Genomic DNA, 20537 nt, shown 5'->3' on the forward strand with positions numbered 1-20537 from the left:
TTTTAATGATTAAAAAATGCCATTATTATATTTTAAAAAGTTAATAATTGTATTTTGTTGACAAAATATTATAGTTTGTCTTGTATATTTTTTTGATTATAACAAGTAACATTTTCTGCTGTTATTTGGTAATGTTACAATGTGCCCCACCACATGTTACAATGTACCCCACCTATGCGGCATGTTGTCACATTTCACTTCCATTTTTTCAGGGGAAATCAAGAAAAAAATATACACTGTATTAATGAAACAACCACATAATTGTACTAGACATGTGTGAAATTAATGTGGGAAAAAAATAAATACTCTGAACCCCAAGTGGATTTACACAAACTGAGAAAGTCCAAAAGTGTTAGGTTGTGCCCAGCTCTCCCTTACTTTTATTATGGCTGGATGTGCTTTTTTGAGCTTCAAACTCAATGGACCCCATCACTGCCATTATAAAGCTTGGAAGCATCATATTTATTAATTTAACTCCGATTGTGTTCATCAGAAAGAAGAAAGTCATATACACCTATGATGGCTTGAGGGTGAGTAAATAATAGGGTAATTTTCATTTTAAAGTGAACTACTCCTTTAATGTCCACAGCAACTCATTTGCATATGGGCTTTAACCGCATTTACATCAGGTAGAATTTAACCAACCTGGGGCACAGCATCTAGTCCAAGAAGCCACTATCACTGCCTTACCACTTCCACTTATTTAGTGCTTCCTTTTCTTTAGCTGTTCAGCATCAGGCCACCACTCCCAAGTTATTCTTTGCAGGGGTTTGTTAGCAGCCAGCCAGGAGTCACTTCAGACACAGCAGACAAAATACACACACATTTATACCTTGATGATCATGTTTAAAAGGTAACACTTTACAATAACAGTACATGAATAATCATGTATTAATACATGAATTACTAGTTAATTAAACATTAACTCATGATTAGCGAAGATATGAACTAATCATGAACAAATTAGGAGCTATCATGAACTAAGACAGGAGTCATAAGGATTCATGCATGAATAACAGCAGCATTAATACATGTTAGTACCAAGCGGCAACCTCCCGCAGTTTCTCTTGAAGCCAATACGGAAGTGCCTCAAACTGCAATTCATCGACTGGCCGCTAGGGACAGGATCCAGAAGGGAGCAGAATCTCATTGAGCCCCATGTTAAAATAGCCAAATTTAGAGCAGAATAAAACATGTTTACAGCCTGGTACAAATTGTGCTTTTGGTCTATACGGCTCATTTTGCCCTTCATGACAACTGTGAGGGGGGTGAATTTTTTTATAACTCATTCGTTTACATTATATAAAGCCTTAAAATTCTGCATAATTAAGGGCGTGGCCATTTCGAGTGACAGGTGGATAGCCATTTATCTGCTATCTGTTAGTCATTGCGTCACTTAAGCTCCGCCCACGTCCCGACTTTTTCCCCATTTTCTGTTATCCGGGAGTGACGCGCGATGATGCGCTGCCAAGATGGCTCGTCCCTACTTTGCGCTTCAGAACGGCTCATCAGAATCCTATGGGTGACGTCACTGACACTACGTCCATATTTTTTTACAGTCTATGGTTAGTACATGTTTGATAATTAATGCATTAATTAACATGTATGGTTAAACTAAATCAAACAGGCTCCTTAAGAATAAATAAGAAGTACTCTGACTTTCACTGCATGAAAAGTGGGATTTTCGTCAGTATGTGACACTGTAGATTGCCGTGAAACTTCAGGTTTACGACTGTGCACGGCAATTTGCAGGCAACACCGAAAACTGCCGTAAATTGTGGTAAATTGACGTGGGCCTTGCTTGGCAGTTGTCCCCCCATGACCCCCCCTCCCCTTAATTCTAGGGGAGGCTTTATCATGTAAATGAAGATGCTGTGAGCTACACAAATGCAAATCAGAGTAGCAGCAGGGGGAGTTTTATCTAGGTTCTGAATTTTTTTGACTAAAACAAGTTTAAAGTTTAAGTTAAAATGTTATCTTAAATTTAAGTAAAATGTACTCGTTTTAGTACACATTACTAAATTTTTAGGGCAACCAGTTTGCTCCAATTTTTTAAGTAGATTCAACTTGTCCGGGCTCACAGTGTAGATTAATTACTCTGTATGTCATTAGCGATAACCAATGTTATGTAAAAAAAATAAAAAAATACAGGACAGCAGTTCATGTCTTCAACCTTTAGAGAGGTTATGTGATGCAACAAGACAATGAACCAAAGCACACAAATAAATCAAGTAAAGCATACAGTTTACATACCAACATTAATTTTTCCACCCTGCACTGTGAATGATTTTTTAAATGGCTATTAATCATAAATGTGAAAAGTACAAGTTTGTGTGTTTATAGTTAAGTCAGATTGTGTTTTTCTGTAATTGTCATTTAAATTGAGCTCACACCACATTTTATGAATTATCAATGCAGATTTTCAATAGGTGGTTTCCTGGTTTAAATTATGCCAAGAGTAGGCCTTAATCTAGTTAATCGTGAGTTAAAAAATTGTTGCCTGGAACAAAGATTAAGCACAGATTACTAACACCTGGACTATGAGTCCTGAACTAAAATAAACTGGATTCATTTACAGTTTTATCTAATTGCTTACACACAATTTCTGAAAATATGGCTCCATTTCTTGTAACTCTACACACAAAACATCAGACATCTCTTGCAAAAGCAACACTTTGTGCAAAACTATTTTAACTATTTCCAAAAATGTTGTTTTTGCATATATCTAACTACACAATGCACAACTGGGTGGCATTTATAGTGAATCGAAAGTTATCCAGGGATAATGTCATGATGTAGTGTGTGTGTGTGTGTGTGTGTGTGTGTGTGTGTGTGTGTGTGTGTGTGTGTGTGTGTGTGTGTGTGTGTGTGTGTGTGTGTGTGTGTGTGTGTGTCCGTGACTCTTTAGCTCTGCACGCCTGCATGAGCTCGGGTGTTTTCGAAAAGAATCGGTACAGCGTTATAAATATGATCAAACTAAAGACTCTACAGAGATATGACGGATGCAACACTACTCTATAGGTACTCAAGATTAACATGGAATTTACAGTTGAACTGAAATCAACTGAACTGAATCAACACTGAAGTCACTTGAGCTGAATATTGACACTATATTGGCTTGTTAGAGCCGGTTTACAGCAGAATTTGTTTTGAACTTGTTACTGAAGCTGCTATGAAACAATATATTTTGTTGTATGCATATTCTTTCTTTCTCAAACCTTAGTTTTGATTTCTAAGTGATCAATTTATGTATAAGTGTTTTCACACATGATCATTGGCTGTATGGGTCCTCAGTAAATGAATGTGGCATTTAAATGGCAAAAGTTATTCTTGTCTCTATAACTTATGGCTTCCTAAAGACACGTTTATGGGTAAATAAAATATCAATAATATAAATAAAATGAATATCAAAACATATTTTAAATATAATGAAGTCATTTTATTATAGCACTCATCAGATGTTCCTGGAAACAAAACAGAGACAGAACAGTATAAACAAACTATACAACAAACTAAACACCAAATTACAAAAACATTATTATGTGAAAGTGAATAAAGTTGTGTGTGTTTTCAGTTATAAATATGTGCTGTGTAAATTAGCCTATACTTTTAGAAATTATATATAGCCTAACTTTAAAAAACAAACAATAACCCATATAGATAAATTATAATAATTGTATAATATTAAGCATTTACTTAATATATATTGTAACATTAGGCTACTTTACTCTAGCACAGTAGTCAGTTAAACAATTAATTAATATCTTATATTAATATGTATGTAGCCTAGGCTACATCTAAAGGTAAGTCTGCTTTAAAAAAAAAAATATTACACTTCGACATGTACAGAATGTGCGCGTTAAGAAACACGTTCAAATGTGTCTTCTTAACATGTTAAAACTGTGCGTGAAGCGGAAAACAGGGCGTGTTGAAGGTTGAAACGATCATAAGTCACGCGTTTCGTATAAAGAGATTTGGCCCCGGGCGCGTTCCATATCAGAGCCCTAGTCCAATGAGGTGCGAGGTCGAGGTCATGGCCATGACGCGTAGAAGACGAGCTTTAAACTATTTTTTTATGTTTTTTGCTGCTTTCCTTTTTCGTGATCAACAATGACAGGACACCGTCTTCAACTCAATCTCTGCATGGACGCGACGAACTTTTTGGACTCATTTTCAGGAGGCTGTCTTCGTCTTCATAACTCTGAGGCAAACTGCAGCCGCTATGAACCACAGCATGGGTAATGTAACGTTACGATTTAAAGAATATGCTTTTATTCAGCTGTATAAGGAAATGGATGCGTTAATAGATCCGAGCTTAAAACTGCACATTTTGTTTACACAGACTATCCTCGCCTCATAACGAAGCCGTGAGCTCTTATCTGCTTGGAGAGATTTCCGCGAGTCCAGATTTAACCGCTGATCACGACGAAATTGTGTGTAAGTAACTTCTAATGTGTTTCTCATTCCTTGTTTAATTTTACCGTGACTGTTTTTATTAATACCAGTCTCATGTAATTGTTTTCCAGCTGCCTGTAAGACGTATTATGAATCGACACGCCGGAGCTTCAGATACAAACAACCTGAAACTGCGAAGTTTAGCTCGGAGTCGATCAAGAAGAAAAAGGGTAAGATTTATTATATTAGATCCGTTTTTTGTCAATGTGAGTATTTTTCAGGTTGCTTATTGTCTTTATGGATTGTATTACAGTTGCTGGAAGCAAGAGTGTGCTGGATGAGGTGGACGTTTGGAAGTCCGCGGCCATTGAACTCATGTCTGACGAGGAAGACGGCTTTGTTGACGGGGTGTCTGGATGGATTGTGCGGCCACCGCGCTCTCGCAGCCTGGAGCTCGACGAACTTTACATTACGAGACATTACTGCTGCACTGTACATAGTTGTGTGTTTAACAATAAAGCTCTTTCTTTGAGTAAACCGCTGTGTTTTATAAATGAAGCTCTTTCTTTGAATGAACAGCTGTATGCTTATAAATGAAGCCCCTTGTTTGAATAAACGGCACGGTCCGTATAATTTTCCCATATATTCCTTGATGGTATGAATACTTCATAGCACAATAACATTAATATGAAACAAATTATTACAACATAAATTATATATTTATTATTATTATTATTGGGGTTTACATTTATAATGAGCCAGGGGGACCAATAATGATTGGTTTGCAGTGATCTGCCAACCAATCACGAGGGATTTTTCTTTTTTAAATGTAGTGGCTTCAGCCAATAGTGAGTGAGTAAATTCAAGTCTGGCCGTTGACTCTCTGGTTTCGCTGCTATTCATATGCAAATTAGAGGCGTCGCACCTCCGCGCGGTCTCTCAGCGGGGGGCTCTCCACCTACGTCATGGTTCGTTTACGACAATTTGTGGCACAGACGAACGCGACGTTCGCTGCCTCTAAATTGTCGAAAACTGCCGAAAATTAGGGAGATTTCCAGGAGTATACAGGCGTTTATGGGGTCGAAAATCCCACTTTTCATGCAGTGTTTGAATTAAACATGTGATTTAATACTGTCATAATTTAAACTGTAATAGCCTATTATAATCTGCCATCTGCAGCTTTGTGATTTTTAGCCATTTTTGTGAGCCATTAATTACACACATTTGTCAAATCAAACGTGGAAAATAGACTAATAACTATCACTAATCATTTTAATTTGATATAAACCGTTTTTAGATTTTTATAGTTCAATTAGGCTACGTTTAGTCACAGCTAGTTTTCTTCCCGGAACTACAGTATGTAGGGTTTGTTTCTGGTGGGACACTCATTAGTGGCGCTCTCGGTGCTCCTAGCGTGTTAGTTGTGTTCCTTCGGTATTGCTGGCATTTTCATCAAATAATATATGTCGACTGCTTTGGTTAACCGAAATAATAATTTAAGACATGTTTGTATGATTGTTGTATTGGAATATTTCTGGAGGTGTGTACTTTAATTAACTGTATCTTTTAATTGTTCAAATGTAACTTATATGCTTCGATTAGCATTAGCCGGTGGATGCGCCCTGTTTTACATGTAAACATGCCTTATGTGGGTCTTTACAGGTATGTTTGGGCTTTCTTTTAAGTCCATGTTTAATTATATAAATATAAATAAAAGAACTAGCCTACAAATACTTTTTATCTTTGTTTGTTTTCTTTGTACCAAGGGTGTAAAGGAATAAGGATTCTTAGTGTATATGTTTATTCATTTTGTAATGAATTAATTGTTAGTCCATCATTGTGTCATGACTTTACTTCAGGGGGCACGACATTACTATCTCATGGTTATCTTACCATACACTAACATCAACTAATGGCTTGTTACTGTATGACTATGTCATGACTTTACTTTAGGAGGCACATCATGATTAATTCACTATTAACTAACCATACACTAACATCAACTCATGGCTTGTTAATGCATCATTGTGTCATGACTTTACTTGAGGGGGCACATCATGTTTAATTCACTGTTAACTACTTACCAAATTCAGCTCATGATTTATCTTAAACTTATCAAATACACATGTAACTAACTAGTATTCAACCCAGTTAAGAGAATGGAGGTACAGTATCATCACGGCCTGTGTCTGGCTGGAGAGAGAACTGTACGGTTCCCAGCAGACGATCCCTCACTTCCTGACTTTACTGCATGTTTCCTGTTTGGTTATTTTTTGGGAACTGATTTCTCAGAAACTGTTATAAGTCACGGTAGGTTTAGTTTGATGGGAAAGAGAATATCACAAAACAGAGACCTTTTGAGATAAAATATAGCAGATTTAGTATTTTCTATGATAAGGGTGATCAGTGAAAGTAATGAAAAACTATTCCTGTGGCTTTCAGTAATATTTATGATGAAGCTTCTGATAAAAATTGTTTAAATTATTACAATAATACATTTTAAAATGTATTTCAAAGTCAAAATATTTGTTATTCATTCTTAGAAAGCCTGTTTGATTTAGTTTACCCATACATTACCCATTTGACTCCTGTCTTAGTTCATGATAGCTCCTCATTTGTTCATGATTAGTTCATATCTTCACTAATCATGAGTTCATGTTTAATTAATCATTAATTCATGTATTAATACATGATTATTCATGTACTGTTATTGTAAAGTGTTACCTGTTTAAAATAACCAAGTTGCATGACACTTGCATGTGCTTTACAACAATCTACAAAATTTGATTGGTTACACTCAGGCCCCGCACACACAGAGGCGCGATTAGCTGTATACATAATTTTGTATCGTATCGGCATTTCGTCCAGACAGATCCGGCATTTTTGGAAGCTGAAACCGCTATTTTTTTTACCCAGAGTGGATAAATCTGAAAACGACACCCTTGCGTTTTCGTGTATACAGCCAATCCGTATATTTTGTGACACGATGATGTCATCACCCCACGTCTCGACCCTAGTCAGACATGTGCTTCCATCGTCCACTTCACAAAGTGGAACACACTTCAAAATGGTGGCAGGAATTTCCTGAAGTGAAGAGAAGTGCTTAGGGATGTTTACAAGTGTGTGTCTAAAAGTAGAGTGGAACGCAGCCCCTACATGCCCATGCTCCAAGTCTTCTTCTCCGTTTTTAGTGTATATCTGTGGCAGAATTGCAGCGCCACATACTGGTCTGACATATATACTACATCGTTTTGAGTCAGTTTCAGTGGTTTCATGTGTACACAGATTTTTCTTGAGACAAGGGAAAAAAATGATTGGATAGTGAAAGCTTTGGCTTCGTGTGGATGTGTCCTCATACTAGCCTGACTTGCAGCTGACAGTTTTCCCAGTTTAATCACTGAAGTGACATCTATACTATTTAACAATGTAATAAGCATACAGTGCATGGCCTTAGTATGGCCACGGGAATTACAAAGTATACTCATTCCACTACCATCTGAGGCCTTTTGTTTAAAATACCCTTGACCTTCCTAGAAGCATAATTATGCACAGGGCACATCGACATTTCAGATTATAGCATAATAATATTATTTTGAGAGCATAAATTAGGAATTATATAATAATACAATTATAAGAATTTCCATATTACTTATAACACATCCATTGCCATTGTTTAAAAAAAAATTGCATTCCCCAACATAAATTTCCACCACAGGCTACATGCACTTTTGGATTTTGGTGATGTCAAAATGTACTTTATGTGTGCTGGAAGTGAGCACTACCGACAAACGGACAATTGAAGCATACTTTTGACTTTTTCTCTTTTCACATACTTGTATTTGTAGAGTACACAGTGGCTACTGCACCATAACAAATTGCCATTGTGGATGATAGATGAATGGAAAAGAAAGGGTGAAATGTCAGGCACCAGACAAGGGATAAGATGCCATCCATCCTGTTCCAGCAGTGATCCATCAGGGAGAAAGTCTCCACGGAAGAGTGACCCAGGAAAACCGAGGAAATCCACCTATAGAGCTGGTGTCAGGAGAGAGAATGGATCATTTGATGTGTTGTGTGTGTTTCTGTGATCACCCCAATAATGCATCTTCAAGGTCACCTTCATAAATTACGCTGACATAATGTAGTGTGGGCTTTGAATTTGTCAAGTAAAACCTGAATAGTCCCTTGGGATGCAATTTCATGAACCATAAATAGATTATAGTTGAGCAACGTATTTTGGGCAACATACCTTCAAAGGCACCTCCAAGCACTCTCTGCAGTCCATAACGCTAAGGGTTAAAAGAACGTTCTTGATCTGGTGGCTTTTTACACACAATTATGTACAGTATGCCACTCATGGACATCGGAATGAAAATGGTGGTGGTTCACGCAACTGACAGTTTCCCATATCAACACTAATCCCTCAACTTTCAATGGTCTGTCTTGCATTAACCGAATGTGACAAAAATCACAATTTGTAGGCCTTAACCCTTTTTTTAGGCCCTTATCCCTTTGACCTGGGAGCAAGGCAATCTGTAGTACATAGCACATGCTTACAATGGTTGCAGGCTCTTATTTCATCCTAAAAAAAATGATATAAAAGGTCTAAGGCTTATTGGATAGTAGTCAGATGTGCCATCCTGATGGTGGTTTATTGCTTCGGATTTTCATAGTTTCATAGGGAAAATTTGCCATATTGCATGAATATTTAGATAGATATTTTAGAGAAATTAATTGATTAGGCACAAAGTAAGTGTCACCACGTCAAATCTCTAGGCTTACTCTGGCCAGGAGCAGATGGCGTTGAATGATGCATTTTGTTGGAACAATAAATATTGACAGGTGTGCTGGATGCCTTCTTCAGCTCTCCGTGGGCAGTCGAGAGAGGGCATACTAATTGGCAACCTCCACTGTGAGCCCAGACATTGGCAGCTGCCTGACAGATTCATACCGACTGTGCTGGGAGAGCATGTACCGCACTTGACCTCTGCGTTCGCTGTTGCCAACAATTGCTCCAAAGACAATGTGAATGCTTGGACAAGAAGTCATATTGAACAGCTCTGACATCAATTGTGGTCCTGAACTCCTCAGTGAATTGAAATCGATCGCCTTACCTGGGCCTGTTTGACTTTTTAAATTCGCAACTTCAGCCATTGTGCTCTGGGAAAATGCTTCTCGTCACAACTTCTGTGATGGGCACAAAAGTTCAATGAAGTATAGGCCCTAGACTGCTATATCCAAGATTCCAATGCATACATTATACCATTACCACACTCTTACATTTCTAAGATGTGTATTCAATGTTTGCTACATTTTCCTGTATATTTTGTAGAACATTTTCTCACCTCCAATAAGTCACAGAAGCATTCCCTGACAAATGTTAGAAAGACATCTGTCTGATGTTTTCAGCAATTTTAAATATGTTCATCAAAAAAAACAACACATTTTTTGCAACGATTTTTAATCAGTCATTATCTTTATCTTTATTAATCTTTTTGCCATGCTTTAAGTAAGTACTAACATTCTAAAGGACATGTTAAGTACTTGAGTTGATTATCATTTAAAATGTGTTAGTATGCTGTAGATATAGTGTGTTATTCAATATTACATTTCAAGTAAATATATCTTAAATGTACTACATCACAGCATCATTTCAAATGTCTATTTACAAATGTAAATATATGACATACAGGTTTCAAAAGAAATTACATTAAAGCATATTTTAGTTTACCAAAAATGCTTGTCACTACATTGGCACGATAACAGTGTTTCAAAAGTGTCACAGCAATGGAAGCAATATAAAGATTTATTTAAGGCCTACTTAAGTGGGTAAAAAAGCACTCTAAAGTCCAGCTAATTGCATTCAATATAATTTTAAGCAATAATACATTTTCATTTAATTGCAATTATTACACGGCTCTGTGGAATACTTGATTCTGATTGGTCAATCGCACATTCCAGTGGTATGTTATTCCCAGATAACAACAGACTGGATGTACATTATCCCTTACTTAACATTCAGTTAAGTGCCAGAAAACATTACGCTCTTTTTTTAAAGTATGCTAACGTGTACTGGTTGGGCTGGATATGAAGATTTAGAGTGTGTTCACACTAGTAGTTCGATTTGTTTGATCAAGACCAAAAAAACAAACCCATTTAGTCTAGGGCTTGAACAACTTCAGATTTTTTGAAGTCAACATTTATGTGATGAAAGTCGAGTCGACGTCGACTAGTCGCTGATGACATCATCAATGAACAAATAAGCCTGCCACTCAAGCTGAGACCTAATGCACAGCTATGGCATATGACACAGCGCTTTCCACAAGGTTATTGCTCCTACACAACAGCTTATTTTTTTATAATTTATTTTGGCCCCACTTTATATTAGGTGGTCTTAACTACTATGTACTTACATCAAAAAATAAGTACAAGTACATACTTACTGTGTTAAAAAAAAACACCTTTGCTGATATTGAGGTGGGATACAGGTAAAGTTAGGGACAGGTGTGGTGGTATGGGTAAGTTTAAGGGTAGGGTTAGGTGTAAGGGAAGTGTCAACAGTGTAATTACAAATGTAACTAAAGAAATGAATTACAGATGTAATTACATGAAGGTATTTTTAAAAATGTAAGTATAATATAAAAACATGTATGTACACATGTATGTATGTAAGTGCAATGTATAAAATTATTAATAAAAATGTTAGTACATAGTAGTTAAAGGGTTAGTTCACCCAAAAATGAAAATTATGTCATTAATTACTCACCCTTATGTCGTTCGACACCCGTAAGACCTCCGTTCATATCCGTAACACAAATGAAGATATTTTTGTTGAAAGCTGATGGCTGAGAAAGGCTTCAGATAGGCCTCCATTGGCATTCAGTACATTTTCACTCCCAAGACTGATAAAAAGGCACTTAAAACGTCGTTACAAAGTCCATCTCACCACAGTGACTCTACAATAATCTTACGATGCGACGACAATAGTTTTTGTGCGAAAAAAAATCTAAATAACACCTTTATCCAGCTTGTTATTGCCTTCCGCGTGTGCCTCCACGACGCATGCGCGAGAATATGACGTAGCACCAGGGTTCGGGAATCCATGAAATGCGCACTTTAGTCACATTTTGAGAACTAAGCCAAGACCTAAAGCACGATCAATGTAGAATCCAACAGCTTAGACACGCGAGTCTTCCTCTGATTGTAAACAAATCGCTTCTGGGTCATCTGTCCGAACGCCGGATCTGCGTCATATTCTCGCGCATGCATCGTGGAGGCACACACACGGAAGGCAATAACAAGTTGGATAAAGGTGTTATTTTGATTTTTTTTTGCGCACAAAAACTATTGTCGTCGCATCGTAAGATTATTGTAGAGTCACTGTGGTGAGATGAACTTTGTAACAACGTTTTAAGTGCCTTTTATCGGTCTTGGGAGTGAAAATGTAAATTCTGCTCGTTCTAAATCAGATACAGATAAAGTTACAGTAAAGATTGGGCTACATTTATATGAATGCATTAGTGAGAGAGCTATTGCGTGTGAATTGATTCTACCTGGCAGCGTCTCTCTACTAATAGTGAAGCTGCGGGTTTTAGTTACTAAGAAATATATGATATTTATACGAACTTTTCAGTTTCTAAGCTATTGTATTGATAAATCATAGAACAGTGTTGACAATACTTTTCTGTGCTACTGAATGATACAATAAGCTTTACAATACGTTTACAATAAGCTGTTTAAAACATGAAGTCAATAATCAATATTGAGCATCCCGATGGTATAATCAAACATATGGAGCACTCTCTGACTATGCATTTCTCTATCTCGTTTGAAACGGAGCATAAAAGTAGACTTACCCTGTTGCTCCCTATACACTCTAAAAAAATGGTGCTATATAGCTCTAAAAGTGGTTCTTTGGCTCGTAATCATAGGGGAACCACTTTAAGTGCTGTATAGCACCAAATCTGGGTGCTTCAGTGGTTCTTCAGTGGTTCTTCAGCAGTTCTTTAGGATGACTGAGGTGCTATATAGCACCTCTATATTATACAGAACCTGTTAAGATATGGTGCTATATAGCACCAAAAGTGGATCCATTATGATTACGAGCCAAGAACCACTTTTAGTGCCATATAGCACCATTTTTATTTTAGAGTGTAGGCCATGACCAGCGACTAGTCGACATCAAGCTTAAAGTGTCATGGCAGAGCATTAAAGTCTACTAGTCAATTAGCATTGCGTTCATATTTAATTCCAGAGTTCGTTTGGAAGCGGACCAAGACCCATCTTTTCAGTGGTCTCTATCTGCTTGTTTGGTGCACACCATGTTAGGATCGAAGCGTTCTCACTTATTCATGAACCACACTAACAGAAACAAAATGAAGTTTTAATAAAGATTGGAGGAGCATGTTCAAATAATCAACCTAATTAGCACGAAAGGATGTGTATATATAGCTGCCTTACCTCTGTCCAAAGAAAGTTTTCCAACATCCCTCCACTACCCCAACTCATCACATAATATTTTCCTATCATAGTCAGGGATGGGGGGTGTACTCTGGGTTCAGGCAAAATTCCGAGCTCGGAGCCCTCCCCTTGGACAGCACGCCAAATATGCACACTTTATACCACATCTGATTATATGTAAGGGTTAACTCATGAACTATAATTGTTTCTTTAAACAGATCGCCTGTTGTTGTCAGAAGTTTACCTGAGGCGTATGAGATGAGCAGGCAGTACTCGCATTGCAAAATGGCATACTGTATAATGTAAGCTTCTGGAATTACAGCTGAAGGAGAGAGAAAATAAGCCTTTTCCATCTTCCAGGGACAGTCACTCATGTTGCCTACAAGTACACAAGCACATACTTTCTCTCCAACTCTCTTAGAATAGGTGCTGTCCTAGAAAGGACACCCATGTGGTTAGGAAAAGCACTCACAAGTGTCAAACCAGGGATTCAAGCAGTTTCTCTGGCTCTCTCTAAGTCTCAGTCAAACCCCTTCAAGTCCCCAGTGTCTCATTTCCAGGCCCCCTTCAACAAAGTCGACCTAACTCTGGCATACCTCCACCAGACAGATGACTTTATGGCCAACTTACATGTCTGTTTGATCAAGCAGGCGACATATAAATGTCAGCTCATGCAGATGGAGATGTGAAGCAGCAGTAAATCCGACGAATCTGTCATAACCTTGGCTGGAAGCAGAAAGGGAAAATAGGGGAAGAAGGGGAAAGGGCAAAGAAATCACAGTGAACAGGAAACCCTTTTGCTGGCTTACCTAAATGAAGTGAATGTAAATCATCTCCGAAATGTAGCGCAGGCTCCCCACAGATGCACTCCATCATCGACTGTGCATTCATTATTTAGCAACATAAAAGCTAATGAAGGAGCCGTAGGAGCGAGTCTGCGGGCCGGGCATGGGGCGCAAAAGCGGGGACATCTCTCTAACACAGTGTGGAATACAGTAGGGCTGGGTGTCATTAACTTCAATTGAAAATGTTAATTTACAGTATATTCCTCTACTTGTCATTATTTCACAAAAACTTTGTTCAATTCATTGCATTTGTGATTTATTACAGTGACTTTGCAGTAAACAGAACTAGAGTAATATCTTGTATATTTACCAGGGTTGTATGCTATTTTGAATTTGAATGTGAGAAAGTAGAACTAAAATTATTTAAATTTTCAGAGAAATTCATATGATCTTTTTTCTAATCCATGCTTGACAACCTTGTATGAAAGTTTAGTAAAAACTTTTAAAAACCTTGACATTTGGGACATACACTATGTTGCCAAAAGTTTTGGGACATCTGCCTTTACATGCACATTAACTTTAATGACATCCAATTCTTAATCCGTAGGGTTTCATGTGGAGCTAGCCCACCCTTTGCTGCTATAAAAGCTTCAACTCTTCTGGGAAGGCTTTCCACAAGGTTTAGGAGTGTGTTTATGGGAATTGTATACCAATCTTCTAGAAGCGCATTTGTGAGGTCAGGCACTGATTGTTGGACAAGAAGGCCTGGCTCACAGTCTCCGCTCTAATTCATCCTAAAGGTGTTCTATCGGGTTGAGGTCGGGACTCTGTGCAGGCCAGTCAAGTTCCTCCAAACCAAACTCATTCATCCATGTCTTTATGGTCCTTGCTTTGTGCACTGGCACGCAGTCATGTTGGAATAAGAAGGGGCCATCCCCAAACTGTTCCCACAAAGTTAGGAGCATGAAATTGTCCAAAATGTCTTGGTATGCAGACGCATTAAGAGTTCCTTTCACTCCACTGCTCTAGAGTCCAGTGGCTTTACACCACTGCATCCGACGCTTTGCATTGCACTTGGTGACGTAAGGCTTGGATGCAGCTGCTCGGCCATCGAAACCCATTCCATGAAGCTCTCTACGCACTGTTCTTGAGCTAATCTGAAGGCCACACGAAGTTCGGAGGTCTGTAGCTGTTGACTCATGCGCTGATCCCGCTCTGTGTTATTGTGTGACCTACCACTTCGTGGCTGAGTTGCTGTTGTTCCCAATTGCTTCCACTTTGTTAAAATACCACTAACAGTTGACCGTGGAATATTTAGTAGTGAGGAAATTTCATGAATGGATTTATTGAACAGGTAGCAACCTATTCCATTCTTTCACAAATGTTTGTAGAAGCAGTCTGCGTGCCTAGGTGCTTGATGTTATACACCTGTGGCCATAGAAGTGATTGGAACACCTAAATTCAATGATTTGGAGGGGTGTCCCAAAACGTTTGACAATATAGTGTATGTAAGATTAAGTAGACAGATAACTATGGTGCACTAAGTGTTAATAGATACTCCAGATAACTTTTGTGGACCAGAGTAGAATAACACTTAATTTCCCAAAACGCATTACTTGCATTGAATTTCTTTTATTTGTAATTTAGTCAATTCAATTTCATCAGTTTGATTCAAATTCACACTCAATAACTAAAATAGAGTCAATTATTTTATATAGTACTGTATGAAACTTAGGAGGTCAGACATCACCAGAGTGAATTTGGAGAACATCACAGTCATACTGGGTGAAATAGAAGGGGGTAACTGATTTCGGTGACCTTTAAAATAGCCTCATCAGATTTGGTGTCTATGCTGTATGTCTTTTGGCGTTCATGTCAGACCAAAATTATTTCTATTGTATGAAACAGAGGAGATCAGACATTACAAGAGTGAATATGGAGAACGAAATGTCGTATACGCTCATCCAGAGCATCCCAAACATGCTCAATGGGTAACATGTCCGGTGAGATTAATATTTTGTTGTTTTATTAGCCTAATTTTGTAGCCTGGATGCCAGCCGAACTTAGCCCCACCCACAACATTTTTACTCGAGCAGTTCGGTCTGGACTTGATCCATAGAGAAGTAATTATGCCCGAACAGAAACTGTTCGGACCAATGAAATTGTCAGGGCGGGCTTTAGACGATGATGGACAGATGATCAACAGTAACGTAATCAATCACGTCATCAAAGGCGCTTGGGTTGAGTTTGTTCTTATCCTAAACGGAGAACTTGTTCGTATATGCATTCACCTTTACTATTTCTCTCAGAAATGATGATCGTGTTGGTAAGTACTCGGTGTATCCTTAAATTCTTTTTTTACAACACCGGCAAAGATCGTTTACACTCATCTTTTTCTTCTAACGTTAGGCTACTTATTCCAGCGTGCGTGCAGACAGGGTTGCCAAGTTTTTACAACAAAACCCGCCCAATTGCTAACGTTCCTCAAAACTAGCCAAAAACAAGCCCAATAGCTTTCCAGGGGGGGTTCTCCGGGAAAAAAGCATTTGGGGGGTAAAATATGTGTTATTTTGGCAGGGCTGGCAGCTAAAAATCGCATTCCTGGGTCTGTATGTCCCATAATTGGGGTCGCTTCAACCCGCGGACATGGCAACACAGTGCAGTTGAGTTCTGTTGACATTTGACAACTAACGTTATGCGTCGCTCCGTTGCTCTGATTGGTTGTAGGTCTATCCAATTGAGGTCTTTCCTGGTTCGGTTGAAACACGCCCCATAATCACAGCCCAACGGAGCAGTATCAGACTCATATTCTGACTAGAATTGAGTATGACGACGTCAGGCTACTAATTTTGGTTATTCAATAAATAAATATTACTTCTGAGAAAAAAATCTTTACTCCAAGTGTGCTCTCGATAACGTGCATGGGTGCCAGGGGTGTTCTTTCGCAAATGTTTAATGCGCAGCAATGGGTAGCCACCGAATTAAACATCATTAATAAGGTTGTCATTTGAAACACACTTGTAGGCTACTCTGCAAACAACCGCATTGGATTTAATTTGGACAGGCAAATAAGAATTTATGATGTGAATAACAAAAGTTCTGCACAGACTTTACCTTCTTTGACTTAAAGTCAGAACGTACGCTATTTGCATAGATCCCACAGCACAGTGACAACCACGCCCTCTACAGTCACATAATACGATGGTCACAGAATCTGGTGTAACACCGGAAAAGTCTCACATCGCAATCACAAAGATTGACCAAGCATGTCTAAAAATTCTCCAGAGACAACTACATGTTTTGTCCACACTAGCCTTAGAATAATTTTTTGATTCACGCAAATGGCATCATTGAAAACAATGGTACCGTTTAATGTATCCTTAATGATACTGGTTTCACAGCTGTTCTCAGCATGGTGATTATCCGTAATGGATTAATTATTAATGTGCATTATGGACGTTGAGTAATGCCATTTCAAATGGTGAAATCCACATGTTGAAATTCTTACTGTGACGATACAGCAGTTTTAATGAGGATTAAGTGATGTGTGGGTTTAGCGCGAGCTCCTTGGTCTCAGCCCATACGGCTTTCTAATTAGAGGCCCAGTGGACTTAACCCTGTCTCTTCAGCCCACTCAGACGAGGGGTTCTATTAATTGGCTCTGGTGAGTTGTCATGGATCTTCTTTTCTCCATGCCTTCTTCAACCAGTATGATGTCTGAGAAACATATTTCACTTGTGCAAATATTGACCCTTAAGACCCAGCACACTTCAAGTACCAGCAGCTTCCATTGTTGATTACCCACATAATCCACCATGATTGCCTCCGTATTCTCATCTTCACCACGTTTTCCAGGCATCACCTCTTTTCACCTCTGTATTTCTGTTGTTGGACTGTATTGCTGTCGCAGTTCAAATTTCATAAAATGTTATCAAAGTTACATATTTCAAACAGAGATCAAAGTGAGATAAGCAAAAGAGTTAACCTTTTTTTTTTTACTAGAATATTTAGTGATGTACTGAATACTGGCGTGATGGCTCCGATTGTTCGAATATTACAATTTAATAATTGTTAAATCGATATGTCATCCTCAATAAACCCGTCTCCGGCGTGTTGCCTCCGATCCTTTGAATATTGCACTTTAATAATTATTTAATCAACACATCATCCTCAATAAACCCGTCTCCAGCATGATGACTCCGATCTTTTATCTATTATGACCTCTGACCTGTAAAGTTGCCAGAATAATAATCATACGCTGTTTGTTAATTGGCCAGAGGAGAAATGGCACCCCGACTGAGCCTGGTTTCTCCCAAGGTTTATTTTTCTCCATTAGGTCACCTGATGGGGTTTTGGGTTCCTTGCCACTGTTGCCTCTGGCTTGGCTTGCTCAGTTGGGGACACTACATTTTTCAACTAAACATCCAAATAAATCTAATTATTAAAGGAGCTGTATGTAGGACTGTGGCCAAAACTGGTACTGCAATCACTTTCAAATTACTGTAGACCGGTGTATCCCCTCTCCCCCTCCCCTGACTCGAGGCTGCCAGATAGGCTGCAAGATCCAGCAGGAACGTAGGCTGCTACACGGAGCTTTCAATGGCAAGTGACGAGTCGTACACAGTAAGTTTTTTTTCTTTCTGTTAATTATGTTTATGCTTCAAGAGCGATGTTTTGTGAAGTAATTATGAATCGCAAAAATGTATTAATGGCCATTTGCCAAATATAATCGTAAATATGAACGCTCGTATGTGACAGTACATTCCCACATGAAAAAATACTATAGTAAAATTACAGCAAAGCTAAATAACATTAGCAATGGTCATACAGGTCAACTTGCAGCATGTTTTGTCCACTATATATGCGAAGAACGAATGAAGAATCATTTTTACTGAGGTAACGTTAGGCTACTGTCTCAAATACGTTTACACATTGCCATATATAGGCGTGCTAATGTTGTTTTCCTCAGCGTCCCAGCATAATGACAGAGAAAAGGGCTCTGATAATGCATTACTAATGTTAGCAATGACGACTCGCCGTTTTTATTTACCAAACAATTCCTTAACGTTACCTTTTCAATTCAATGACCCACCTCCTCCATCTGCGCTAACCTAATGTTACTTGCACGAACATGCATATCTTTGTTCGACTGTCATGAATATTTGAAATGTCCATTTACATTAAGTACAAGTTAGCCAAACATAGATGAACCTTACCTGTCCAGGAGAAAATTAGCAACGTTGGCTTCAGTCTTCAAATTATTCTCCGTTTTCAGCCGTCTCTATCTTTCAAAGGCATCTCAAATCCTTGTTTTATTTCGGACACTGTCACAACGTTTTTCTGATTCATAACGGTCGTTTAGGTTTCGTAAAGTTAGACATTGTTTATCCAAAAAGTTTGTAGCTGCAGCTGTGGTAACTAGAGCAGAGCTGGCAACCCGAATGCAGAAACGCTACTGACTTCGTGATTGGTAGACAGGTGGAGGGTGGCGCTTCAGGCCAAAACACAACATGTCAACATCAACATCAGTTGAGGGCTGCAACTTCACTTTTAAAATGACAATATCTTGGCCGGACAACCGTTGTCAGTGATATAAGTATTTGAAATTAACATGATTTCTTAATGTCTAGTGACATATCAGGGCCATTTTATGTTTAATTGAAATACATTTCTTACATACAGTTCCTTTAAACTAAATTAACCATATAAACTAAAGTACTGATCTAATTACTGATCTAAAGCCCACACTGTCATTGTATGATAATTGAAATTAACTGATGACATCACCGTTTTGAGCTCCGGAATGGCTGTACGGCTGAATAAAATTATGTTGCATTATTTTCCTGTTTAACACTGTGAAGCTGCTTTGAAACAATCTGCATTGTTAAAAGCGCTATATAAATCAAGTTGACTTGACTGACTTGACTTGACTTGACATGAATAGTGATGCTCATTCTGACTGTAAACTAATTCTGATTTTAATTTATCACTCCATTTGTTGCTCAATATTGTCATGTACACATACGGCAATGTTTGGGGAGTTACAACCATAAGTAAATGCAGGAATGAATCACCTTGTTCGGTTCTGTACACATAATAGAGATTTAATGAAAATTCCGAAGTCACTATCCGGATCTTTCAGTAGTGAATGTGGTTTTAGAATGTGAAGAGAAGTAGAATGTGAAGCTTCAGTGTGTAAAGATGAACTGTGGAAAACATGTTGTTTTTTACTCTGCCTGAGTGAGACTGTATGAAATTTGATATTTGGTCATTTTTTGATCTGTTCAGCCTGTACCAAAAAGCCCAAATGCATGTTTAGCCTTATTGAACAGTCTTTCTTACTCTGTTGCTTTCAATCTGCTTTTCTCTCTCTCTCATCTTCCCTCTCTGTAAGACGAAGGAATTGATGGGGGCCGGAAGCCAGAGCATGTAGAGCGGTTAGAAGTACTCATCTTTGACAGGGAATAGAGGTGAGTTTCCCGACCCATTCAGCTCAAGCTGTGCAGACAAATCAGAGAGATCAAGAAGGGTGAGGAACATGTGAGATTTCTACCACTGACGCACGCTTTGCCTCCGGATGTGCAGTGATCCCCTGCCGAGACGGCAAGTTACTAAACCACACAATTGACCTGGGTTTATAGATTTAAGAATGCTAGATTTGTCAATCTTTGATGTGCATAGACAGCATCTTACATAGACATTTTCCTATTAATTTCAATGATAAGAAAATCTGATACGTAGCTGCTATTTATTCCAAAAGACTCCTTATAAAAAAAAAATTAATATAGGCATAACATTATGACAGGTGAAGTGAATAACACTGAGTATTTCTTCATCACAGCACCTGTCAGTGGGTAGGATATATTAGGCAGCAAGTGAAGATTTTGTCTTTAAAGT

At 38.3% G+C, this 20537-nt stretch overlaps 1 protein-coding gene across 1 annotated transcript in view; it reads left to right on the forward strand.

Moving 5' to 3' along the window:
* Nucleotides 1–4110: 4110 nt before the first annotated feature.
* LOC307119570 (uncharacterized protein) overlaps nt 4111–20537 on the forward strand; it is a gene marked incomplete at both ends in the record, with an annotated part of 36604 nt that continues 20177 nt past the window's right edge. The window contains 4 exons of the mRNA XM_079805912.1: nt 4111–4238; nt 4343–4437; nt 4527–4625; nt 4709–4887. Of these exons, the coding sequence (XP_079662038.1) occupies nt 4111–4238; nt 4343–4437; nt 4527–4625; nt 4709–4887 (501 nt within the window). The remainder of the gene's footprint in view (nt 4239–4342; nt 4438–4526; nt 4626–4708; nt 4888–20537) is intronic.

This window comes from Gobio gobio (assembly GCF_949357685.1).
Source record: "Gobio gobio genome assembly, chromosome: 23".
In the NCBI taxonomy this organism is placed as follows: domain Eukaryota; kingdom Metazoa; phylum Chordata; class Actinopteri; order Cypriniformes; family Gobionidae; genus Gobio; species Gobio gobio.